This window comes from Odocoileus virginianus, chromosome 10, assembly GCF_023699985.2.
Source record: "Odocoileus virginianus isolate 20LAN1187 ecotype Illinois chromosome 10, Ovbor_1.2, whole genome shotgun sequence".
NCBI classification, from domain to species: Eukaryota; Metazoa; Chordata; class Mammalia; order Artiodactyla; family Cervidae; genus Odocoileus; species Odocoileus virginianus.
Genome location: NC_069683.1, coordinates 33,344,152 through 33,371,515, shown reverse-complemented (window position 1 = coordinate 33,371,515; position 27,364 = coordinate 33,344,152). Strand labels below are relative to the sequence as shown.

The 27,364-nt window shown below is 38.9% G+C and overlaps 1 protein-coding gene and 1 pseudogene across 1 annotated transcript in view; one reads left to right on the top strand and one right to left on the bottom strand.

The window, feature by feature from the left end:
* IPO7 (importin 7) overlaps positions 1–8,811 on the bottom strand; it is a 46,299-nt gene extending 37,488 nt beyond the window's left edge. Inside the window, exon 1 of the mRNA XM_070473372.1 lies at positions 8,580–8,811. Coding sequence (XP_070329473.1) covers positions 8,580–8,663 — 84 coding nt within the window. The 5' untranslated portion in view covers positions 8,664–8,811. The remainder of the gene's footprint in view (positions 1–8,579) is intronic.
* A 9,966-nt stretch (positions 8,812–18,777) lies between these two features.
* On the top strand, positions 18,778–20,124 carry LOC139037136 (GSK3B-interacting protein pseudogene; annotated as a pseudogene).
* The last annotated feature ends 7,240 nt before the right edge of the window (positions 20,125–27,364 follow it).

The following is a 27,364-nucleotide window of genomic DNA, read 5'->3' as shown; positions in this document are numbered from 1 at the left end:
AAATAAGGGCTTATGTTCACAATAATACCTATCTATAAACATGTGACTATATAAACAAACTGTGGTATAATTCATACATGAAATACTATACAATAATTTAAAAAAAACCCAATCCATGAAATCAATAATACAGATCTCAGAAACATGTTGAGAAAGAAGCCAGACTATATCATACTATGTGATCCTATTAACATGAAGTTTAAGAACAGATGAATCCAAACCACAATTAACAGAAATCAAGAGTAACAGTAACCTAAAGAAAGGTACTGATTAGGAAGAGTCTCAAGGGAAAGTTCGAGGCCAATGAAAATGTTTTCTCTATCTGTCTATCTATCTTAATCTGGAGGATAGTACTTGGGTAAAATCTGACTGAGCTGTACATATTTTTGAGCTTTGTATTATATATAAATTATCCCTCAAAAGAAAAAAAAATCAACAAGATTACTTATACTTGAACATTCACAGCATTATTCATAACCAAGTGGAAACAACTCAGATGTCCTTCAATGGGTAAGCAAAATGTAAGCATATCCATTCATTCATGTAACATTATTCAGTAATAACAAAGAATGAAGTACTGACACACACATAGTACAATACATATGAAGCTTAAAAACATTACACTATGTGAAAGAAGCCAGTCACCAAAGACTACAGATTGTATGATTTCATTTGTATCAAATGTCCTGAATAGGTAAATCTATGGGCAGAAAGTAGCGGAGGACTGGAGGTGTGTAGGAGGAAGTAGGGAGTGACTGCTAATACTATGGGTTTCTTATTGGGGTGATAAAAATGCTCTAAAGTTTGTGGTGATGGATCCATAACTGTGCATATACTAAAAAAGAAACCCTGAACTGGATACTAAAGTGACTGAATTCAATAAACTTATTATTTTAAAAAGCCAGCAAAACTAAACATTGAAAATAAGTACTTACTAATTCATCACTCTATTATTTTGTCACTTTGAATGCTTTCAGAAATACACCAGCATAAATCCAAAAAGTGCAACTGAACAAAAAAACTGTTACATTCAGACAACTGAGCTAGACTAAGGTTAAGAAAGAAGGGGTATTCATTTCTATCAGCAGGAATAGCACAAGCAATATCAACCTTGGACATCCGTCTACTGGTCCCATCTATCTGAAATCCCTCGTGGAGGAAGCCTTGTCGTCATCTCCCAAAAAACGTAACAAATGGACTCAATTAAATTAGTACCAAATATCAAACATCAGGTTCTCAAGAAAAAAACTGAGACAGAAAGTAGGTTCATCATCACCGGAGGGTGGGATGGGGATTAACTATAAGCTGGAATTGAGGCATCTTATTGGGATAATGGAAAGTTTCCAAAACTAGATTGTTCTAATAGCCATACAACTCCAATCTACTAAAAATCACTGATTTTCACTTAAAACAGGTAAATTTTATAATATATAAACTATACCTCAATTATGTTTAAAAATGGGGGAAAATGCACAGATCTGTACAGTTATAAACAAGTAAAGATATACAACTAACTGTACAAGTTAGGAAAAAACTCTTTCAAGCGTTGGGTAATCTCTAACAACTTTCTGGATTCTTGGATAGAGCAAACTATCACATATTTAGAAGAATTTCTATCCCATGTTAAATTATTAGTATAATATTTAATATATTATATTATATATAATAATATAATTATTAGCATAATTATCATAAATTTAAAACAAATTTAAGTAAAAATATCACTAGCATCAACTTTAATCACAAAGTCTGACAAACACTGATTAGGCTTCAGAAGATGCTACAATAAATCTTTTATTGAGTCTAAGTATAAATGTAACTTCTGGATGCTGACATTAATTAGGGGCCCTCCTCAAGCTCCTGGCATCTAGCAGTCAGAGAACCAGGAGAGTGATGCAACAAATGGGTCGTTATATAATCATACAGCTAAAACTGCCAATACTCAGGTTTAAAAGCTGCTCACCACAACACAGAACTACCTTTCTAGACAACTTCTTACCTTCTCATTATTCGTCATCAGTACAGATAACTAACATTCACCCTTAACCCACCTCAACAAAATTCTTCAACTCCATCTCCTTTAACTCCACTCCACTTACCAGTACTTTACAACACGCCATATACTATAAAGATAAAAGATCACCACTTCAAGGTAGGGTGGGAGATTAATTCTAATTAAACTGACAGATAAGTTTTTTAGTTAGACCCTAAAGCAGCTAAACCCACAGAAATGAGAAGAAAATATTTTTAAAAGGAAAGAAGTAAGGGTTATGTTAAAGAAATTACTAGGAGAATGAAAGAGAACAGTGAAAGACAAAAAATGAATTGGTAGATTGTGATCACATTAAGATCTATTAAGTGTGAACTTATTTTTGAAAGTTTTTACATGATCAGATCAATCTTGTAGGAAGATAAGCAGTATGAGGATGTAATTCTAGGATAGATGACTATAAAACATTACAGACAGAAAACTATCATTATAAAAGCTAATAATAAGCCTGAAATCTACTCCATAGGCAGCTCCCTTACTCCCCAAAATAAGTCTGACTACAAAAGGGAAAAAAAAAACCAGACAGACATATATATCACATAAACACATTTCCCCTGACCCTACTACCCTTTTAACCTACAAACTTATTCCTAGTGAAGCTGAAGCTCCAATGCTTTGGCCACCTGATGTGAAAAACTGACTCACTGGAAAAGACCTTGATGCTGGGAAAGACTGAAGGCAGGAGGAGAAGGGGGCGACAGAGGATGAGATGGTTGAATGGCATCAGACTCAATGGACATGAGTTTGAGCAAGCTTCGGGAGTTGGTGATAGACAGGGAAGCCTGGACGCTGTAGTCCATGGGGTCACAAAGAGTCGGACACAACTGAGCAACTGAACTGAACTAGCATTTCACTCACTAATCCTGTAATCAGATATTGTTTTCTCCAAGGTTATCAATATATTAAAATAAAAGACTCTCCCAGCAAAGTCTTCATTTTCCTTTAATTTCTCTCATTTAGAAATGTCAACAACCCTTTTTTCTAATAGCTTTTTACTTATTTTATTGTAAAAGGAATTCATGCTCATAAATTTTTGAAATTTATTTAAGAAAAAAGGAAACCAATATTCTTACTTGAAATTCCTTTTCTTGCCTTCCTCCTACTTTTCTGCACAATTCTCCCATCTCCTTTTCCATATTTCTCAGAGTCCCCAAAATGAGCACGGCCCAAGTGTGTGCTGCACTCCAGTCCACCCCACACCTCCAGACCACACTCCCTTCCTCTCAATTCACTTGGAAAAGAAAAATTACTTTTCTATTACTGCCTTCTATCCTAAACTTCAGTTCCACATTCCCAATTGCCCCCTAGACATTCTCTCCTTGGGATTTACAGCTCCTCAAATCAGACAAAACTTTTTAGTCATGCTTTTTCAGTATCAATTTCCCTTCCAGACCCACATTTTCCAATGTAATCACCCAATGTCAGTCTCTTTTAAAGCTTACTCTTTAATAGGCAACTTATTATTTCTTGCCATTTTGGAATGTAACCAAACAAATCTTCAGTTACTGTACTTTACATCATTTACAAGGAAGAGAAGGGCTTAAGGGCACTCTGACATCAGAGTTTACTTAAAATGAATACAGCCAGATAATTTCAAGAGCCAAGGAATGTCTTCCCTCTCTGCTTTACTAAAGAAGTTGACAAAGGCAAATACTGTATCTATTTTACCTACATGAAACATGAAGCACAGTAAGGGTAAGTCAGTGTAGTGGTAAAATCAGGACCAGGTTGAGGGTCTTCACTGTGTCTTTCTGCCTTTCGTTAAAAAGTGGTAATGCTTTCCAATTAAGGAGTTTTTTAAAACTTAATTACAAATTATCAGTGGCAAAAAAAATTTACAAAAGAAAAGCCAAACTTTAAATCAAACTCATCATTACTGCACCACTGACAGATATGTATGCATCGCTAATTCTGAAAAAGAAAGTTGTTTTCTTACCAGTATTACTAATACACTGTTATTTTCCCTTCAGATCTTTAACATGCTATGTCACTGAATAACTTCCTGTCTAACGGTCCAAGAATTCAGGGACTTTCCCTCTACAAAATTCACAACAGTACCTACTTCATGACATTCCTAAGTAAGGAATGTTACCTGCTCAGACTACAAACTATTCCATCTTCCAAAAATATACACCATAGTCTCAAAAATATTTGCTGAATTTTTAGACATGCCAAACTGCTGTCATTTTGCACTCTTCCAGACCTAAGATTTTCCTTAAACATTTCATAAGCCTTTAATAAAATAAAATAAACCAATTATAAATAAATATATCATTCACAGTTGTAATAGTAACCATCTGTGAAGATACCAGATGTGACTTAGGTAGTTCACGAATTTTAAAGATAAACACAAAATATCAAGAAACTTACCAAAGCTATATCCTCTTACTTTTTATTCACATAAAGCATGTGAAAAAGCAACATTTCTGCCCACATAACTATTTTATAGCACATTAAGCCTAGGAACTGTGGGTTTAAGAGATTTAAAAGAGATTTATGGTTAGGAAATAGCAACCCACTCCAGTATTCTTGCCTAGAGAATCCCATAGACAGAGGAGCCTGACAGGCTACATACAGTCCATGGGGTCGCAAGAGTTGGACACAACTTAGTGACTAAACCATGGTTAGGAAAAATTTTAGTTGTAGGTGATAGAGCTTAACAAGAGGGGTGAGCAGCATGAGTAAAAATTTGCATACAGAAAGGTTTCCACTGAGGAACACTGGCAGCTAAATCAAGAGAGCAGAGATGTTGTCTTCTGTTATAATAATCTGCCAAAAACCTTCAGACATATTTTATCTTGCAAATGAAAATGAAAAAACAAGCATTTCTAAGTGTGTGTGTGTGTGTGTGTACAGATGGGAAAGAACAGTCTTTGTATTCAAAAACAGTCTCTAGAATATAAGAAACAATGTTGAATGAATACCAAATACACACATTTTAGATAACCTAAACAAAGTTTTTAATTGCACTTCTAGATATACTAGACTATATAGTATACAATCTCAATGAGAATTGAAAGATCCCTGTAACACAAATCTACTTTAACAATTCAAGGATGAGTATTCTTAACATTTCCATTATTCAAGTTTTTATTTCTCTTTGCATTCAACAAATATTTACTGATAGCCTATAATGTGCCAGGCAGTATGCTTATAAGAGTACCAATTTTCATGCTGCAATATAATGATGCTATCCACTATTGAGCTAGGTGCCCAAATAACAGGTTATGTGTTCTCTCTCCATCAGTTTTGATCATCTGCCACTGAGATGAACAACTACTAACTTAGGTAGGAAATGAAATGTATTCCATGTTGGATCTGTTAATCAATTGGCACTTACATAGTAATTCAAATACTCTGGAGAGAATTTAGTAGTTCTACAATTTTTACATTCATTTTGCTCAACCCACACAACACAATGACATACCACGATAACAAGGAAAATGATGCTTAAAAAGAGGTTAAATTAATACCCTTCAGCTAGTGGAGAAATCTTCAGTAGTTAAAAAAAAAATTAAAATGGTTTTCTCCAGTCTTTGAGGCAAAGCTTGTTACATGAACATATTTCAAACTGAGACATGGCAATGGGTTCCAAATTGTAACAGCAGTTCAAAAAAAAGATCAACATTCATAACATTCTACAGAGTTAAGTAAGGAATACTAAAACAGATTTATCTTGAAAACATCTGTCAAAAAGAGTGTCCGTACAGTGGTCTTTAACAATCTATTGGAACTTAATACGTAATATAAAAAACATATAAATACCCTTAAAATTCCTGAAGTGGAGGTCATATAAGAAACCTAAAGCCTATATTGTTACCTACTATAACAGGAAGTCAGTAAAGCCTACCATTAACAAGCAAAGAATAACAGAAACAAGACGTAAGAATTCCTGACCTCATGAAACTCAAAAATTATACTGGGGAAACAGTAAGCACAATACATATGGCACGATCAGTGACACAGAGGAAAGCAAACAAGTGAAAGGAGACAGGGAGCACGGTGGGCGAGTCACTCCTTGGGGTATGGACACAGCGGGGCAGTGACAGAGCGAAGTGAGGGAACAAGCTTGGGAGGCAAATGAATGAAAGGGCTTCCAAGCAAATGGAAGTCAAGTGCAATCTCTGAGACAGGGACACTTTGGGTTTGGTTTTTCAACTATTTACTTTGATAATATTAAAAATTTTTAGAGTTAGTGATTCCTTCACCTAGCTGAAGAGATTCATTCAATGGCAATGATCTTTTTCTTCTAACTAAATGAACCAATACGCAGCTTCAGTTGAAAGAGCCATCATCATGATGGAGGAATGACTGGTTTACCCTATTTTATCCAAAGTAAGAAGAGCTTTGCCGGAAGAGCAGCCAGATGCTACTTCCTGTTCTTACTACAGTCAAGCTTCTTCAAGACTTATCTGGGGTTTATTTCTTCCTAAATCAAGGTTCTGCTACAAGAAAGTCAAAGCAAAAAGGATTAAAATACAAGCAAGACTGGAAATTAGAATATGCTAATTTACAGAAAAGTTATCTTAGGAGAATTACTAAAAAATCTAGGTACAATAACTGAAAAGAAAGTGCAAAATATAAGTAGCTAACAATTACAGAAATACAGGCGAGGTATCAATTTTTTTTTAAAGAAAAGATAAGCAGTGTTCATACTCCAGAAAATTTCAAAACCCTAATAGCAGCTTAACTGTTAAGTAATAAATGCTTTGAATATTACTTTGATTGTTTATCTTCTAAAAACTAGCCTGTTAAATACTTACCCCAAGTCTCTATTACAAGATGTTAGTACATACAACTGAACTGAGCTGCTTGAAGAATAAATACATTTCAAATCTGCAGTAAGTATTACTTACCCAATTTTCCTACAAAGAAACCAATTCTTTCAAATAATAACTTTCTAAAATTAATAATTACACACAAGTATATTTAGTCAAAATAATGTGATTTAGGGCAAAGTCATGGTAGAAATCACTATGACTGAACTTGTAGTGTGTTTAGCACATCATAAACAAAATAATGTTCATCTTAACATGCGTCTATCACAAAACAAATCAAAAAGTGATTCATAACTCTCTCCATAGTTTAGTATTGGTTTAAAGAGTGAATTTCTTTCAACTATTTTATATCCAAAAGCAATCTATCCTCCTCCCAACGTGACTTTCAGCCTAAGAATTTGAGCATCATTTTTGGCAAGATCTAATGGTCTTCCATATAAAATAGATTTAACTTTTTATTTTGAAATAACTTTACACTTAATTTGTCTAAATTCTGTGGATGAGCTTTTAAAAATTTAAGTTCACTGAGGCCAGGGATCTCTAAACAGCAAGGTACACTGAAGATGTTCAATTCATATTAGTCAATATAAAGTTTTAGAAGTGTTTACCTACCAGCTAAGAGGAGCATAAACTAACTGAAATTCTATTTTAAACAGGAATTCTCTCTACCTTAAAAATAAAAAGACATAAACCTCACTAAAGCTGGACAAATTCATAAGGAGACACAGGAAGTGACAGGGATCCTTTTCAAAGTCTTTATAATACTCCAAAAGAAGTTGCAGAAACTTAGAAACAAAGAATGAAACGGGAGAGAGTACAATTAAATACCCCCATAATAAGGCTGCTTTCCAAAGGGTGGTCTCCTCCAAAAACAGGGGGAGAAAAATAAACCAATCCTCAGAGAGTTGATATGGACCTTGGCACAGTTTCAAGGCACTGTCTTACATCGTCTCCCTTGACCTCTCAGCAAACCTTCTGGCCTAATTTTATGAATGGGAAAAAATCAGCATCGAAAGGTTAAGCGCCTTGCCCAAGGTCAGTTCAGAAATTAGTGGTGTAGCTCTACCTAGAAGGTTGCGCTTCACCTGACACTTTCCACTAAATAGCCCTGCCTTCCCCAGCGAGGCAATAATAGAGTAGAAGAGTAGTGAATCAGACTCCTATGGGTGTTTCGCACTACCCTCACCCTGCCTAAGAAGTGGGGGCTCGCCTCTGAAAGCTGTCCCCAGCAACTCAGCCGGAGAGGAGAAAGTTGTGCAGGTCACCCATCAGCCCCGGAAAGGGACAAGCTGACAGGCGCAGCCTCCAGTGGACCAGCTCTGCATTCCCAGGAGCCCCTCCAAATCCGGCGCCAGCTAGACTCCTCCCGGAAACGTCTGAAAACCTCCCGGTGACTTTCGCCCCCTCCTGGGCGCGAGAACAAGCTGGGAATGAGCCAGAGGGCGGCCGGCCACCCGATCCAGCCATGTGTCCAGCCCGTCAAGCCCGCCTCGCCCCAGCCGGCCCCTGCCTCCACCGCAGCCAGAGGCCCAGCTCAGGATCAGACGCAAACCGTGGCCGGCGCCACCACTACCGCAGCAGCCAAAGGGCCCCGGCGTGGCACTCGTCGTCAGGTCCCCGCCCCACCCCTCCAGTTGGGCCCCTCAGCGACGTCGTCCGCGCCTCTGGCCAGGCCGGTATGGTTCGGCCTGCCACAGTCCGCCCGCCCGCCGCCGCCGCCGCCACCGCCACCGCCACCCCGGCGTCCTTACTTCATTGAGCTGGCGCTCCGCGGCCTCACGCAGGGCTGGGTCCATGGTGCCCCGCAGGGCCTCGATGATGGTGTTGGGGTCCATCGCAACGTGGACGCGGTCAAACCCGGGGCTCGGGTGCTACTGGGCCAGGAATAGCGCCGCTCACTGCGCACATGGACCCGCCGCGCTCCGCAGCGGCAACCGGCGCGAAAGGAAAGAGAAGCGCCAAGGCCCCGGATAGAACCTCTTCTCCTCGGCGTGGAGGCGGGAGATGCTCCGGCCACTTCCTGTCGGCGCGCCGGTGGAGCACCTTGGGAGGTGTAGTCCACTGGTGCGATGTAGTCCACTTGTGCGATCCGCAGCCCACGTGGCCCTGAGCTGTCGCTCCTACAGACAGTACTTGCTATTGAAAAAGAAAAAAATGTTCCAACTTCTCAGAAAGAAAATTAAAACAATCAATTACAAAGATGTCACACAATAAAATACCTTTGGTAACCGTAAAGTAAGACTGATGCAATGTGTCTTGCTAGTAGTTGTGTAATTGAAGGAAGTCTTTTGAAAAGCAATTTGAGATGTTTCTAAATGCCGTTTATAATCTTTGACCCAAGTAATCCCATTTAAAACTTGATCCTAAGGAAGTAACACAAAGGGTTAAATGAGCTTTATGTGTTAAAGGTGTTTATCACATTATATACTGATAATTAAATATTAAAATTATGATTTATTTCGAGTATCCAAATTTTGGCACAGACTTTATACAGATCACCTCTACATGCAGAATAAAAGCGTAATTTTTATTAAAACCCGCCTTCTTTAAACCTTAGTTTCAGAAAGGTTAAATAACTTACTCAGGATCACTTAGTAAGAGGTTCGCTTAGGACTTCAAACCTAGGATGTTTCTGTTTTCAAAGTTTTCATTCTCTCCAATGAATCGTTGCCTCTCAAGAGAAATGTGGAACCATAGGGGAATGATTAAGCAAATAACAGGAATCCAGTCAATTAAAATTTTAACAGTCACCAAAAATTATAAGTATTGTATACTTTGTAGCAACACTAAAACATTTAAAAATAGATACAGCTTTATAACAGACAAAAACTGGTAAATAAGACTAGCGAGGGAAAGTAAGTGATTTTCTAGCATGGTGAGATTTTGAGTAATTCCCTTTCACACCTCTTATTGTTGTAATAAAGTTATGTAAGTGTATTTATTTTGAGTGAATCTTACATTACAGCCTTCAAATGCAGTTTGTTAAAAGATCACTTTTCTTTACAGAAAGAAGTGAGGACACAAAAGGCTTTCCCTGGAATAACAGGTTTTGCAATATTAATCTCTTATGTGCCAGCCATTATGCCTGGAAGTGAAGTATAATTATTCCTGATTTACAAATGAAGACTCCAAGGCTTAGATCGTGAAAGATCATAAGATTTTCATAATATAACCTTTAGTTAGATCTATTATTGTATGGATACAACCTGTTTAGGAATTTTGTCTCCCCGTTCCATCCTTCAAATGTAAGGGCCTTGAAAATGATGATTATGTTTTAATTCACTTTTGCACCTTCACCTATCATAGAGCTTGAATGTCTACTAAGAGTTCAACAAATACTTGTAGTTGTCAGGTCTGAGCCAGAATTGAAACTTCAATCGTTATGAATTCAAAGCCAGTCGTCTTTGCACTACTACCTAGCTATTTTATTTTTAAATTTATTTATTTATTTATTTTTGCCCAAGCTGGGTCAAAATTGCTGTGCAAGGGCTTTCTCTAATTTGGGCAAGTGGGGACCATCTCTAGTTGCTGGCAGACTCTAAGTGAAGTGAAGTCGCTCAGTCGAGTCCGACTCTTTGCGACCCCATGGACTGGGGCCTACCAGGCTTCTCCATCCATGGGATTTTCCAGGCAAGAATACTAGAGTGGGTTGCCATTTCCTTCTCCAGGAGATCTTCCCGACCCAGGGATTGAACCCCGGTCTCCCGCACTGTAGGCAGATGCTTTACCGTCTGAGCCACCAGGGAAGTCCTGGCTTAATAGTTGTGGTGCAGAGCTTAGTTGCCCCAAGGCATGCAGAATCTTCCTAGACCAGGGATCAGACTCCTGTTCCCCTGCCTTGGCAGGCAGATTCTCAACCACTGGACTATCAGGGACGTCCCTGCATAGCTATTTCAGATTCCAGCATTGATTTGCACATTCTGTTGTTGTTGTTCAGTCGCTCAGTCCTGTCTGACCCTTTGCAACTCCTTTGCCAGGCTTCCGTGTACCTCACTATCTCCCGGAGTTTGCTCAAACTCCTGTCCATTGAGTCAGTGATGCCATCCAACCATCTCATCCTCTGTCACCCCCTTTTCCTCCTGCCCTCAGGAGGTGAGTTTAGTATGAGGAATTTAGAGAAGTACAAAGCACAGGGGGTCTAGAGCTCAGAGCTGTCAATAGTTTTGAAGTAGAATGGGATTCAACAAAAATCAGGAAAAGAGAAAGGAACAATCCAGGGGTGCTCTGGTCAATTGATCTCAAACAGAAAAAAACCTGTTTGGCTGCAGGTTAGAGAGAGGAAAAAATGGGAGGAGGGGGGCTGTGGAGGGACTGACCATAATAGCTATAAGGAAATGGAAAGAGTTAATCTTCCCTTTTCAGCCCTCCATTAGAGTCTCTTGTGTGTGAACACCTTGATCATAAGTACCTAGCACCTAAGGGCATATTAAGCCCCAGACTGATCTGTCTAAGCTGACTGGATTTTGTCAAGACATCCTATGGGACCTCCCTGGTGGTCCATTGGCTAAGAGGGGTTGATCCCTGGTCAGGGTTTGATTTGTGATCAGAGAACTAGATCCTACTTATGTAAAGAAGATCGAAGATCCAATGTTGCCGCAACTAAGAACTGATGCAGTCAAATAAATGAATATTTGTTTTAAGAGACATCATATATATTTGTCACTAAGTGGGATTTATTTTCACACCTTGGGAAGATTTTTACTCTAAACAATTTAAAGTGTGGAGGGGTTAAAAAAAAAAAAAGCATGGAAGCTAAGAAAAAAGCTATTGCTTATGTTGTGAGGCACAAACAAACTGTGCTGCCTTTGGTAAAATGTTTTTTATCTCATTGGCTCTCATTTTTTGTTTCATCATATATAAAATGAAGAAATAATTCTATCCCAGGCTCTCAAAGTTATTCTGAAGTAAATGAGGTTGGAAAGTGCTTTGTAATTAGAAAGCTCATTACAAACACAAATTGTTATTGATATTAAGGAAAGGACTGAGGAGAAGGCAAGGAAGGAAACTGAAAGAAAGTGAAGCAAGGGGGACTTTCTGCAAAGCGTCCTTACCAGCAGTAAGTCTGCAGTTTCAGCCTTTTGGTACCTATGTGTCTTTATAAACCTTGGTATATGCAAAGAAAGGTAAAAGACAATCTTGTCAATTTTATTCATTTTTATTTTTAATTTTTCTTTTTGGCTGTGCTGGGTCTTCGTTGTGGGGTGCAGGCTCTCGAATGCACAAGGCTCAGTAGTTGTGGCTTGTGGACTTAGTCACCTTTCAGCATGTGGGATCTTAGTTCCCCTACCAGGGATAAAACCGGTGTCTCCGCATTGGCAGGCAGATTCTAAACTGCTGGACCTCTAGGGAGGTTCCTTGTCAATTTTATTATTGCATTTCTTTTAAGTCCATTTGAAACCAATCAGGGTCCTGTGCAGCTTCCAGGCTTAGAGACCTTTCTGCCCTCCACTTCTTGTAGGCAAGACCTCAGCCATTATGACCTTGAGTTCCAAAGAGCAGATTAGAACAATTGCTAATCAAGGAAGGAGCAGCCAAAAGTTGTCTGAGGCAAGATGAAGGGGACCAGATAAATTCATCAAGATTAGGAGAGCCTACCACTGGAGACCCTGAACACACCCTAATCTTGTCAGAGACTCCACCTTTGATTGACTGTTATAAAAACCCTCATCAGTTCTTTGGGGTTGAGATACACAGCTTTTTGAGGCAGAGGCCTGGGGTGTCTCCCTTTGCCTGGCAATGGAATAAAACTATCCTTTTCTATTTCACCCACAACCCTGTCTCCAAGATTTCACTCAGCCCTGGTATTTGTACAGAGAGGCCAAGCTTTCAGAAACACACTAACCTACACAAAATCGAACTTTATGTCCTAAACCATGTAACAATTTTCTGATGCTCAGCCTCATCAAGGTATAATCAATGAGTTTTCACAAAATCATACACAAGGTACCACCACCATAATCAGCATACAGATTCTATCCATTAGCCTTCCTAGTCAAGCGTGACATGCTCAGCCCCATGACACATAAACCCTCTAATGTGATTTCTATTACTATAAATTAGATTTGCCATTCCTAGTTTCATAAAAATGGAAGCGTTCAGTAAGCACTTTTTATGTCTGGCTTTTTTTCCCTACTCATTGTAGTGTTTCTGAGATTATTTCTATGATGTTGAGTATATAGGTCTTCCTTCCTCATTGCTAAAGAACCATCCATTGACATCCACACAACAATCATCCTTTCATCTGTTAATGGCTCTTTGGGTCATTTCCAGTTTTCCACTATCGTAAATAAAGATAATATGTACACTTGTGTACAAATCTTCGTGCGGATATGTTTTCATTTCTCTGTAAATAGCTAAGAACGGAAAGACTGGTTTGCATGGAAGTGCATGTGTAACTTTATAAGAAACTACCTAGTCATTACTGAAATTGGTTGTATAATTTTACATTCCCACCAGCAATTATGGACATCTTCATCAACAGTTTGAATACTCAGTCTTTTAAGTGTATCTACTGTAGTAGATGAGTAATATGTATACAATGCTTTTCTCTGATGACTTAATAACGTTGAGCATCTCTTCATGTGCTATAACATCTATTTGTAGTATCTGTATATCTATAAAAGTATCTGTTTTGTCTGTCTTATTTCATTTTGTCATACCATGTGGCTTTTGGGATCTTAGTTCCTCCACCAGGAATTGAACCTGGGCCATGGTCCTATCCACTGGGCTGCCAGGGAATACCCTGTTTTGCTTGTTTTTAAAATTGGGTTGTTGCCTTACTGCTATTGGATTGTAAGATACTCTGGGTACGATTCTTTTTGTCAGATTTCTGTTTTGTGAATCTTTCAGTTTGCATCTTTTCATTTTCTTAATAGGTCTTTCAAAAAGCAATTTTCTATTTTGATAGAGTCCAATGTATCTGTTTCTTTTATAATTGTGCCTTTTGTGTTCAATATAAGAAATCTTTCTTACTTCAAGAATGTAAAGATTTTCTCCTAGAATTTTTTTTGTTGTTTTTTAATTTTATTGAAGTATAATTGATTTACAATATTGTGTTAATTTCTGCATAGCTAAGTGATTCAGTTATACATACATGTATATATTCTTTTTCATATTCTTTTCAGTCATGGTTTATTACAGGATATTGAATATAGTTCCCTGTGCTATAAAGTTGGACCTTGTTGTTTATCCATGCTAAATGTAACAGTTTGCGTCTACTAACCCCAAACTCCCAGTCCATCCCTCCTCTTTCCCTCTTCTCCTTGGCAATCCCAAATCTGTTCTCTATGTCTGTGAGTCTGTTTTGTATGTGCATGCTCAGTTGTGTCCAACTCTTTGCAACCCCAGGGACTGCAGCCCACCAGATTTCTCTGTGCATGGGAATTTCCAGGCAAGAATACTGGAGTGGGTTGCCATTTCCTACTCCATCTCCTAGAATTTTTATAGTTTTAGCATTCATGTTTTCATTTATGATCCAGTTTGAATTAATCTTTTCTGTGTATGGTGTGAGGTAAGCATATGGATAGCCAGTTAGTACAGCACAGTTTGTTAAAAAGCTTACTCTTTGATCATTGACTCACTTGGCCACTTTGTTGAAAATCAGTTAACCAAATATATGTGTGTAGATTTATGTCTAAGGACTTCCCTAATAGCTCAGTTGGTAAAGAATCCGCCTGCAATGAAGGAGACCCTAGTTGATTCCTGGGTTGAGAAGATCCACTGGAGAAGAGATAGGCTACCCCACTCCAGTATTCTTGGGCTTCGCTTGTGGCTCAGCTAGTAAAGAATCCGCCTGCAATGCGGAAGACCTGGATTCGATCCCTGGATTGTGAAGATCCCCTGGAGAAGGGAAAGGCTACCCACTCCAGTATTCTGGCCTGGAGAATTCGATGGACTATACAGTCCATGGGGTCGCAAAGAATTGGACACAACTGAGCAACTTTCACTTTCACTTTGTGTCTGAACTGTCTATTTTGTTCCACTGATCTGTTTATCTGTCCCTATGCCAATATCACATGTGTATGTGCTAAGTCGCTTCAGTCGTGTCAGTCTCTCTTCAACCCCCTGGGCTGTAGCCAGCAAGGCTTCTCTGTCCATGGGATTCTACAGGCAAGAATACTGGAGTGGGTTGCTATGCCCTCCTCCAGGGAATGCCAATATCACAGTGTCTTGATACTATAGGTTATTGTGTGCATGCTCAATCACTTCAGTCATGTCAGACTCTTTGCAACCCCATGGACTGTAGGTTACTAGTAAGTCTTAGAGTCAGGTAGTATAAATCCTCCAACTTTTTATTACTCTTTTTCAAAATGTTTAGATTATTCTAGGTTATTTGCATTTCCAGATACATTTCTCCCCCCACCCCCAACTCTTTAGCCCTAGGTGGTGTAAATCCTCTCAACTTTTCTACTCTTTTTCAAATTCTCTTTGTGAGATCTTTTTTTTTTTTTTTTTTTTGGTCAGGCTGGCTCTTCATTGCTGCTTGCAGGCTTTCTTTAGTTGCCACAAACAAGGGCTGCTCCTTGTTGCTGTGCACAGGCTTCTCATTGTTCTGGCTTCTCTTGTTGCAGAGCATGGGCTCTAGGTGCATAAGCTTCAGCAGTTTCGGCCCTAGGGCTCTAGAGCTTGGGCTCAGTAGTTGGGGTGCATGGACTTAGTTGCTCCAAGGCAGTGGAATTTTCTCAGACCAGAAGTCAAACCCATGTCCCCTGCATTGGCAAGTGGATTCTTATCCACCATACCACCAAGGAAGCCCATTTTGTGGGATTTTAAAAGTTCCCATTTGTTCCTAATTTCCTTAAAGTTTGTTTTTTTTTTTAGTTCTACCACTTTATTGCTACCAACCCATCTCCCTCCACCCTCGTGCACACATGCTCAGTCATGTAACCCCATGGACTTCAGCCCGCCAGACTGCTCTGTCCATGGACTTTTCCAGGCAAGAATACTGGAGTGGGATGCCATTTCCTTCTCCTCCTTAAAGTTTTTAACATGAACATGGTATTGAATTCTGTCAAATATTTTTCTTGAACTGTTAACATCACCATATGGATTTTATTCTTTATTCTGTTAATGTGATGAATTATACTAATTGATTTTCTTATGTTGCTTTCTGGGAATAAACTACACTTGGTCATAGTGTATTGCCATTTTTGTATATTGCTGTACTCAATTAGCTAAATTTTTTTTGAAGATGTGTACGTCTATCTTAATGAGGGATGTTGTTCAGTAGTCTTCCTTTCCTAAATGGTTTTACCTGGTTTTGGTATCAGGATAATGCTAGCCTAATAAAATATATTCCTTCTTCTTTTGTTTTCTGAAAGAATTTATGTAGGACTGGTATTATTTCTTCCTTAAATATTTGGTAGAATTCAACAGTGAAACCATCAGAGCCCTCGAGTTTTCTTTTTGGAAAGATTTTGAATTATGAATTTAAGTTTTAATAGATATAGGACTATTCAGGTTTTCTACTTTTCTTAAGTCAGTTTTGGCAATTTGTGTCTATCAAGGAATCTGTCTCTCTCATCTAAGTTGTCTAATTTATTAGAATAAGTGGTTTTTAATATTCACATTATTCATTTAATGTCTGCAGTATCTGTAGTGACATTCCTTCTTTCACTCCTGTTACTAGGAATTTGTATCACAATTTTGCTACTTCTTGCCAGGTTTGGTAAATACTTTTTAAATCTATTTACTTTTGGTTGTACTGGGTCTTCGTTGCTGTGCAGGATTTTTCTCTAGTTGCGGCGAGTGGGGGCTCCTATCTAATTGTGGTGCGCGGGCTTCTCATCGCAGTGGCTTTTCTTGCAGAGCACGGGCTGTAGGATGCACGGGCTTTGGTAGCTGCGGTACGTAGGCTCAGCAGTTGTGTCTCTAAAGCACAGGCTCAGTAGCCGTGCTGCCTGGGCTTGGTTGCTCCACAGCACGTGGGGTCTTCCCAGATCAGGGATTGAACCCGTGTCTCCTGCATTGGCAGGAGACACCAGGAAAGCCCCAGATCTGATAATTTTTTATTGGATAATATAGTGAAATTTATGTTGCTGACTAAGTGAATTTTTTTGTCTTTCTTTAATGAATGCTTTGTCCTGGTAGGCAATAAGTTATTTGGGGTTCAGTTTGACACCTGCAAGACTTGTTTACAAGGTTTCTAAGGGTAAGTCTAAGTCATCAATTATTATAGGGCTATTTTACAGTAAAACTAAGGTGTGGCTTTTGGGGTTCTATTAATGTCCCAAGTGATCAACAAGGTCTTTGTAGTCTGGCTGATAGGAACAGACTGCAGCATCCCAGGCTTCTCTGCCCTTCACCATCTCCTGAAATTTGCCCAAGTTCATGTCCATTGCATCGGTGATGTCATCCAGTCATCTCACCCTCTGATGTCCTCTTCTGCCCTCAATCTTTCCCAGCATCAGGGACTTTTCCAATGAGTCAACTGTTCACATCAGATGGCCAAAATACTGGAGGTTCAGCTTCATCATCAGTCCTTCCAACAAGTATTCAGGGTTGATTTCCCTTAAGATTGACTGGTTGATCTCCTTGCTGTCCCGGGAACTCTCAGGAGTCTTCGCCAGTACCATATTTCAAAGGCATCGACCTATGTAATATTCAACAAAGATTCAGGGGGACTTCATGTGGATTTCTTGAGTTCTTTTTCTGCAAAGTCCTCTCATTTCAGAAACCCTACTCTGCTATCTCAATCACCTTGACCTCTCTAAAGTTCAAATTCTGTCTCTATGACTCAGTAAGACCACAATACTCCTTATGGTAACCACCTTTCTGCCCTATGGTTCAGAATGTGCCTCCAGACAGAAAACTGGGGAAACTATAGGGCCTACCTCATTTATTTTTTTTCTTTCAAGGATCACAATCCTTGTTTGAAGTCTGAAAGCAGCTGTTTCGTATATTTTGTCCAGTTTCTAGTTATTTACAGCAGGACGTGTTCACTGTTACTCCAATGAAATTGAAAACAGAAGACTGTCATTTTTAGCTACTGTGGACAGGTAGAGATACTCTCTTTATCACATAAAGTAGTCAGGATAACCATTAGAACCAAAAGAGAAATTGCATATGAAGATTATTATTTTAATTCACAATGGAAAAGTTTCCTTTTACCTGTTCACTCATAATGTGGGTGAAATTTGCTACATACTTTTCACAGTCCTTTTATATGCAGATCTGGCCCAAAAAGCAGACTGAAGGGGAGAAAGCAGTCAGAATACATGTGGAGTAGTGTTGGCCCCAATAACCAGAAAACTGTGACCTGAGGTCAGAATACCTCATTTCCTGGGAAGGAGGTCTGTGATTGGTTATTCGGTGGCCTTCATTTTCTAGGAAGACAGTCTCGTTAAGAGCTGATCCAGAAACACTCAGCTTTTAGCTGGCAAAAATTATTCTAGTTAGTCATTGAGCTTCAGTACCATTATAGTTTAGTAGAAGGTGCATTAGCATAAGAGACAAACTTGGGTTAAATCTTGACACTATAACTTCCTAGTTTTGACATGACTGAGGAGCTAAGGGGATTTTTTGCTATAAAACAGGAACAATAGCAATTTTATCATTAGATTGTTATAAGGTCACATATATCGAACAACTAGTATGAGCCCTGCACACAGAGTAAGCAACGTAAGGTAATTTAACCAATAGTTATTTGAACAGATGGGGCTTCCCAGGTGGCCCTAGTGGTAAAGAATTTGCCTGCCAGTGCAGGAGACTCAAGAGTGGCCGTTCAATCCCTGGGTCAGGAAGATCCCCTGGTGTAGGAAATGACAACCCACTCCAGTATTCCTCCCTGGGAAATTCCATGGACTGAGGAGCCTGGTGGGTTACAAGTCCATGGGGTCGAAAAGAGTTGGACACTACTAAGTGACTTGGTGCACGCACACACGCGCACTTTGAACAGACTCCTCACTAAAGAAGATATACAGTCCAGACGCCGCGGGAGGGAGCAGACGGAGGACTCGGGGAGCGCAGCCCGTTTCATACCCAATTTTCTGCAGAATGGAAACAGACTGTAATCCCATGGAGCTGAGCGGCGTGTCAGGATTTGAAGAAGCAGCTGAGCTTAATGGCTTTGAAGGAACTGATATGAAAGACATGAGGCTGGAAGCCGAAGCAGTTGTAAATGATGTTCTCTTTGCTGTTAACACCATGTTTGTCTCAAAAACGCTGCGCTGTGCAGACGATGTGGCCTACATCAATGTGGAAACAAGGGAAAGGAACAGATACTGCCTGGAGCTCACTGAAGCAGGGCTCAGGGTGGTAGGGTATGCTTTCGACCAGGTGGATGGTCATTTACAGACTCCCTACCACGAAACAGTCTACTCCTTATTGGATACGCTCAGCCCTGCATACCGGGAAGCATTTGGAAATGCGCTCCTTCAAAGACTGGAAGCTTTGAAAAGAGAGGGACAGTCATGACTAAGCTTTTTTCCTGTTAGAGGAGGCTCCTGCTGGTACACAAGGTTGACATACAGCTTGAAACTGCTACATATGGTCATAGCAGAAAATGCATCTTTGATTTTGTATCTTTTATCATTTTTTTTGCTTCACATGTAGGCTTTTGATTGATTATTGACTAATGAATGGTCTTTCATAGTTTCTGATTCATTTAGGAAATCCTGAGGTCACTGCTGTGACACCATCATTAAGACATTCAGATTTCTTCATGTAGTATCTCTGCATCTCAGAAACCTAAGCAGTATTTTATTCTCTTATTACAGGACTTTGAGGCTGCCAGCACTCTCTCTTACCTAGGAAATTCTAGATTTGCACAGTAATAGAGGAAATAAAATGACCTAACTTCAGACTTTGATTCAGCTCGCTAAATCAGGGGTTTACTACTAGCTCAGACTAACTTTGTAGTAATTATCTTGCTACTAGCCTTATTGGAAACAAATTATCAACTAGTTTCCCCTGCACAAATTTTTAAATTCACTGCTTCATTGAATCTATTTATATTATTAATATGGACTGATAAAAATGAGTTCATTATATATTACATAGCTAGTATTTACATGAAAAACAGGTACTGAAATAGTACTGTATTCCTTATTTGCAACAGCCAGCCAATGAAGAGGACAAACCTAGCAAATGAATGTAACAATTACTTGTTTCCAAGATATTTAAGCACATAAACAAATATAGGAACAGGCTCCATTCTCTTCCTAACAAAAAGCATCTTTAGCGTGTGTGATGTAAAAGAAAGGAGATTCTGATTTCCTAGAAAATGATATTTTGGCCTGTGTTGATTCTTATTATGAATGTTTGTTTACATGATGTACAGTATATATTCAGAAAGTATTTTTGCTTCAGCGTTTACTTTCTATGATGTAGTGCTTTGGTATTCCCACAGCACCCCTCCTTCCCAACAGATGTACAGTGTTCTGTCTCGATGCAAAATCTACAATGTCACATGAGTGCATTGTATGGGTTTGAAACCAAAGGATGAATGACGCATTCAGAGACTTACTATTTGAAAAAAAAAAAAAAAAGAAGAAGATATACAGAGGGCAGATAAGTATGCAGATAAGAATATATGCTCAACATCATATGTCATTGTGCTTAGTCGCTCAGTCATGTTCAACTCGTTGAGACACCACAGACTGTAGCCCACCAGGCTCCTCTGTCCATGGGGATTCTCCAGACAAGAACACTAGAGTGGGTTGCCATGCCCTCCTCCAGGGGATCTTCCCAACCCAGGAATCAAACCCAGGTCTCATGCATCGCAGACAGATTCTTTACTGACTGAGCCACCAGGGAAGCCCTCATATGTCATTAGGGAATTGCAAATTAAAACAAGATGCTACTTTATATCTATTGTTGTACATGGCTAAAATCCAAAACACTGACAACAACGAATACTGACAAGAATGTGAAGCTGCAGAAACTCACATTCACTGCGTGGAAATGCAAAATAGTACAGACACTTTGAAAGACAGTTTGGCAGTTTCTTAACAAAACTAAACATACACTTACCATATGATCCAGCAATCGCACTCTTTGGTATTTACACAAATGAGGTGAAAACTTATGTACAAATGAAAATCTGTACATGAATGTTTATTGTAGTTTTATTCAGAATTGCCAAAACTTAGAAGCTACCAAGATGTTTTTCAATAGGTGAATGGATAAACAAACCACAGTAAATCCATACAATGGGATATTGCTCAGCAATGAAAAGAAACAAGCTATCAAGCCACAAAAATATAGTGGAAGCTTAGGTGTATATCAGTAAATGAACGAAGCCAATATGAAAAGACCACATACTATATGATTCTAACCATATGACATTCTGGAAAAGGCAAAACTATGAAAAAAATGAATAGATTAGTGGTTGCCAGAGGCTCATGGAGAGACAGATGAATAGGTAGAGCACAGGGGATTTTTGGCAGTGAAACTATTCTATATGATACAGTAATAGTGCATATATGTCAGTATGAGTGGGTGAAGTCGCTCAGTCATGTCCGACTCTTTGCGACCCCATGGACTGTAGCCCACCAGGCTCCTGCATCCATGATATTTCCTAGGCAAGAGTACTGGAGTGGGTTGCCATTTCCTACTCCAGGGGATCTTCCTGACCCAGGGATCAAACCCGGGTCTCCTGCATCATGGGCAGATGCTTTACTGTCTGAGCCTCCAGGGAATCACACTATACATTTGTCAAAACCCATAGAATATACAACACAAATAGTGAAGCTTCATGTAAACTGTGCATGTCAGTAAATACTATAGTATATCAATATCAGTGGATACACATGTGTATGTATGGCTGAGTCCCTTCGCTGTTTACCTGAAACTAACACAGCACTATGTGCTTTGTCACTCAATCATGTCCAACTCTGCAACCCCATGGACCGCAGCCCAACAGGCTCCTCTGTTCAAGGGGATTCTCTGGCCAAGAATACTAGAGTGGGTTGCCATGCCCTCCTCCAGAGGATCTTCCCAACCCAGGGATCAAACTGAGGTCTCCCGCATGGCAGGCAGATTCTTTACCATCTGAGCCACCAGGGAAGTCCAGAAATACTGAAGTGGATAGCCTATCCCTTTTCCAGGGGATCTTCCCGACTCAGGAATTGAGTCTGGATCTCCTGCATTGCAGGACTTTTTACCAACTGAGCTACCAGGGAAGCCTAGCATTATTAATTGTCTACACCCCACTTCAGAGGAGCTTCCCTGATGGTTCAGTGGGAGATGAACCCACAGGAGATGTGGGTTCGATCCCTGGGTTAGGAAGATTCCCTGGAGAAGGAAATAGCAACTCACTCCAGTATTCTTGCCTGAAAAATTCTATGTACAAAGGATCCTGGTGGGCTACAGTCCAAAGGGTCGCAGAGGCAGACACAACCGAGTGACTGAACACGCACTGTGCTCGTGCTCAGTCACTTCCTTCAGGGGATCTTCCTGAGCCAGGAATTGAACCCATATCTCCTGTGTCTCCTGCACTGCGGGCAGGTTCTTTACCCACTGAGCCTCCTGGGAAGCCCAAACACACACACTGTGCCCCAATTCAAAATTTAAAAAGCTTTAAAAAATATTAAGTAGTAAAAAATAATAATATATCAATATCAGCTCATCAGCTATAACAAATGTACCCACTAATGCAAGATGTTAAGGACAGAGGAAACTGAGTGGGGAGAGGCGAAGGGGTAAGTGAGAATTCTCTGTACTTGCTGCTCACTTTTTCTGTTATTCTACAACTGCTCTAAAAACTAAAGTCAATTCAAAAATCAATAGTGGCAGAATGGTGAAATTATATAAGTAGAGAACAAATATGTGATTATCAAGGGTTAGAGATGGTGGTGGACAAGAAAGAAAAGAAGTAATGTGACTTTAAAAGGGAAAACACTAAGGGAGATGTGATTATGGAATAGCTCCATATCTGTTTTTTTTTTTTTTTTTTTTAATTTTTCTGGCTGCAGTGCATGTGGGATCTAGTTCCCTGACCAGGAATTGAACACATGCCCCCTGCAGTGGAAGTCCAGCATCTTAACCACTGGACTACCAGGGAAGTCCCCAGAATAGCTCTGCATCTTGATTGCAGTGGCTGCTACATGAATCCACATATTTGATAATGTGGCATAGAACTATACACACATTGTACCAATGTCAACTTTCTGGTTTTAATATTGTGCTAATGGGGAAATGGGGTAAAGAATACATAGGACTTCTCTGTACTATTTTTGCAACTTCCTGTGAATCTATAATTGCATAATAATAAAAAGCTTAGGGGGAGTTCCATAGTGGTCCAGTGGTTAGGATTCTGTGCTTTCCCTGCTGTGGGCCTGTGTTCAATCCCAAGTCAGGGAACTAAGATCCCACAAACTGCATGACTCAGACAAAAAAGAAAAAAAAAATTTTTAAACAATAAACATTGTAACCAAGAGGAGTCTGAGTAGACATAGATGTAAAATGCCATGTCACATCCTGGATAGGATTCTTAAAAAGAAAAAAGACATTAGGAAAAACAGAACATCTGAATAAACTAAGGACTTCAGTTAATAATAATGTATCAGTAGTGGCTCATTAGTTGTGACAAACATACCATGCTAATATAAGATGTTAATAATAGGGGAAACTAGATATGCAGTATGGGTGAACTCTGTTCTATCTTTGCAGTAACTCTGCAAACCTAAAGCTATTCTAAAATAAAAAGTTCAAATTCTACCAAAAGTTCAGAGAAGTGCTAACACCTATCCTGCTTAAATCTTCCAAAAATTTGCAGAGGGAGGGTCACTTGCAGACTCACTATATGACAACAACTCAAAACCTATGGGATTCAGTAAAAGCAGTGTTAAGAGGGAATTTTATAGCTATACAAGCCTACCTCAAGAAACAAGAAAGATGTCAAATGAAAAACCTAACCTTACACCTAAATCAACTAGAAAAAGAACCAAAGAAAAAACCTCCAAAGTTATTAGAAGGAAAGAAATCATAAAGATCAAGGCAGAAATAAATGAAAAGAAATGAAAGAAACAATAACAAAGATCAATAAGACCAAAATCTGGTTCCTTGAGAAGATAAACAAAATTAATAAACCATTAGCCAGATACATTAAGAAAAAAAGGGAAATGACTCAAATCAATAAATTAGAAATGAAAAAGGAGAAGTTACAACAGACAATGCAGAAATACAAAAGATCATATGAGACTACTACAAGCAACTATATGCCAATAAAATGGACAACATGAAAGAAGTGGACAAATTCTTAGAAAAATACAACCTTCCAAGACTGAACCCGGAAGAAACAGAAACTATGAGCAGACCAATCACAAACACTGAAATCAAAACTGTGATTTAAAAAAAAAAAACCTTCCAAAAACAAAAGCCCAGGGCCAGATGGCTTCACAGTCAAATTCTAGCGAAAGTTTAGAGAGGAGTTAGCTCCTCTCCTGCTCAAAATCTAAAATAAAAGATTTATTTAAAAAAAATGAATATTGTTAAGTTAATAAGATACATAAGTCAAATACATAAGGATTTATATCCAGAATATATAGAGAGTTCCTGCAAACTGGGAAAAAAAAAAAAAACTCAAAAAGTCTACAAAAGACTTACATGGATATCTCACCAAAGAGAAAAAGAGAAAAAAACAATATGAAAAATAAACATATGAAAAGATGTTCAACATCATTAAGTTATCAAAGAAATGCAAATTAAACCACCATAAGGTAGAATTACCCTGGAAGAAAAGCTATGACAAACCTAGACAGCATATTTAAAAGCAGAGATGTTACTTTACTGACAAAGTCCATATAGTCAAAGCTATGGTTTTTCCAGTAGTCATGTATGGATGTAAGTTGGACCATAAAGAAAGCTGAGCACTGAAGAATTAATGCTTTTGAACTGTGATGTTGGAGGAGACTCTTGAGAGCCCTTGGACTCCAAAGAGATCAAACCAGTCCATCCTAAAGGAAATCAGCCCTGAATACTTATTGGAAGGACTGATGCTGAAGCTGAAGCTCCAATACTTTGGCCACCTGATGTGAAGAACTGACAGACTGGAAAAGACCCTGATGCTGGGAAAGACTGAAGGCAGGAGGAGAAGGGGACAACAAAGGATGAGATGGTTGGATGTCAGCACCAACTCAATGGACATGAGTTTGAGCAAGCTCTGAGAGATAGTGAAGGACAGGGAAGCCTGGAGTGCTGCAGTCCGTGCAAAGAGTTGGACACAACTGAGTGACTGAACTGAACTGATGACACTGGATATACACTTTAAAGAAAGTAGTGTTTCTGTCTATCAAAAGACTTGCACATGAATATTTGTGGCAGTGTTCTTTATAATCGTTCAAAACTGAAAAGACTCAAATATCTATTAATATAATGATAAATAAATTCATGCACTGGAATGCTACACTGAAATGAAAAAAGGACAAATTACTGATACTCACATGATATGGATGAATCTCCCTGACAATCTTGAATGACAGAAGTCACACATATAGATGCTGTATATATGGTATGACTCTGCTTACATTAAAATTCAAAAGTATAGAAAATTAATCAGTAGTTGTAGAAGTCGGAATAGTAGCTACCCCTAGAGAGGATACTGACAGAGGGAGCAAACAAGGAACTTTCTGGGATGATGGAAATGTTCTATGTATTGGTTCGAGTAGTGGTTACAACAGTTACATACACGTGCAAACATTATCTAGGTCTTAGGACTTCCTGGTGGTCCGGTAGTTGAGAATCTACTTTCCAGTGCAGAGGACATGGATTCAATCCCTGGTCAGGGAACTAAGATCCCATATACCTCTGGGCTACTAGCCCACATGCCTCAACCAGAGAGTCCATATACCACTGGCAAGACACAATGCAACCAAAATAAATAAATAAATAAATATTTTAAAAAATGATCTAGGTCTTCACTTAAGATTAATGCACTCTATTATATATGTGGTTACAAATATAATTTTGTAGCAATTTAAAAATATTTATTTATTTATTTGGCTGTGCTGGGTCTTAGTTGTAGACTGTGGGATCTAGTCCCTTGACCAGAGATCAAACCGGAGCCCCCTACATTGGGCCTTGGGAGTCTTAGACACCGGACCACCAAGGAAGTAGCCAGATATAACTTTGCAAAGTACAACTGCAAAGCTAATAGAAAAAGTGTAAAAGAATTTTGTTTTTAACTTAGAAGGAGGGAAATGTTTTTAAAACACAAAAACAAAAATGTATGTACATAAAAACAAGGATTTCTATCCAATTAAAGATACAAGAGACAAAGTTAATGGCAGAGTCTACATAGAAATTTACCACATCTAAAACCCACAGAGGATAATTATCAAGTATATATGCAGAATTTCTGCAATCAGTATAATTAAGACCACAAAGAAAAATGGAAATGTAGTATTAAGAGGCAATTCATAAAAGGGGAAGCTTGAATTGCTAAATGGGACATAAAGAAATGCTCAAGGTCACAAGTAATTAGTGAAACATAAAACAATGAACTGCCACTTTTTATTCCACTGGGACAGCAACAAAAAAATATAAAGTAATATAATACCAAGTATTTGTCAATACAAGTATATGGGAAGAATGGTGCTCTTGTGTACTGCTTGTGAAAGTATAACCTTATTCAACTATTTTGGAAAATAATCTGTTAGTACTTAGCGAAAGCAAATAGTGCTTTCATACTATAAGGCAGTGCTCCCAGTCCTAGGTCTGCAATTCAGAGCAAAATCTTCATAGTTTTCTTTTAGAGGAAAGTCAAAGGGAACCCAAGTATCTATCATTAGAGCAGTGGAAAGTCGGGAAGAGCAACGGAAAAGACAAAAGTAGTCAATTCACATTTTGGAACACTATGAGGCAGTTAAAAGCAACAATCTCAGTGTATCTATAGCAATATGAACAGATGTGGAAAACAGTGTTGTGTGAAAAAGGAAGCAACCTAATGAAATTCACAGCATAATGACATATGACATTGATGTAAATTACAAACCCACACACATGTCACTTCTGACCAAAACAGAGCAACTAGGGGACAAGCCATCTCACTGTAACCAACTATAAAATTGGACAAAATACATAAGATATTCATCTTCAGGTAAAGAAAAGAAAAAGTGTAAGACTGATCCCTGAGAGAAAAGGAACTTACAAAGTGACCCTTATGGTTGTCCACCTATCTGTCTGAAAATAGTTCTTTTTTTTAAATTAAAAAATATTTTTTATTGAAGTATAGTTGAATTACAATGTTGTGATAATTACTGATGTCCAGCAAAGTCACTCAGTTACACATATACATATGTGGTGGTTTAGTCGCTAAGCCATGTCAGACTCTTTGTGACCCTATGGACTGTAGCCTGCCAGATTCCTCTGTCTGTGGGATTTCCCAGGCAAGAATCCTGGAGTGGGTTGCCATTTCCTTCTCTAGGGGATCTTCCAGACCCAGAGATCAAATCCACATCTCCTGCACTGCAGGCAGTCTCCTTCATCGCAGGCAGATTCTTTACCACTGAACCACTGCCCACGTATATATACACGCATTCTTTTTCATATTCTGTTCCATTATGGTTTATCACAGGATGTTGGACATAGTTCGCTG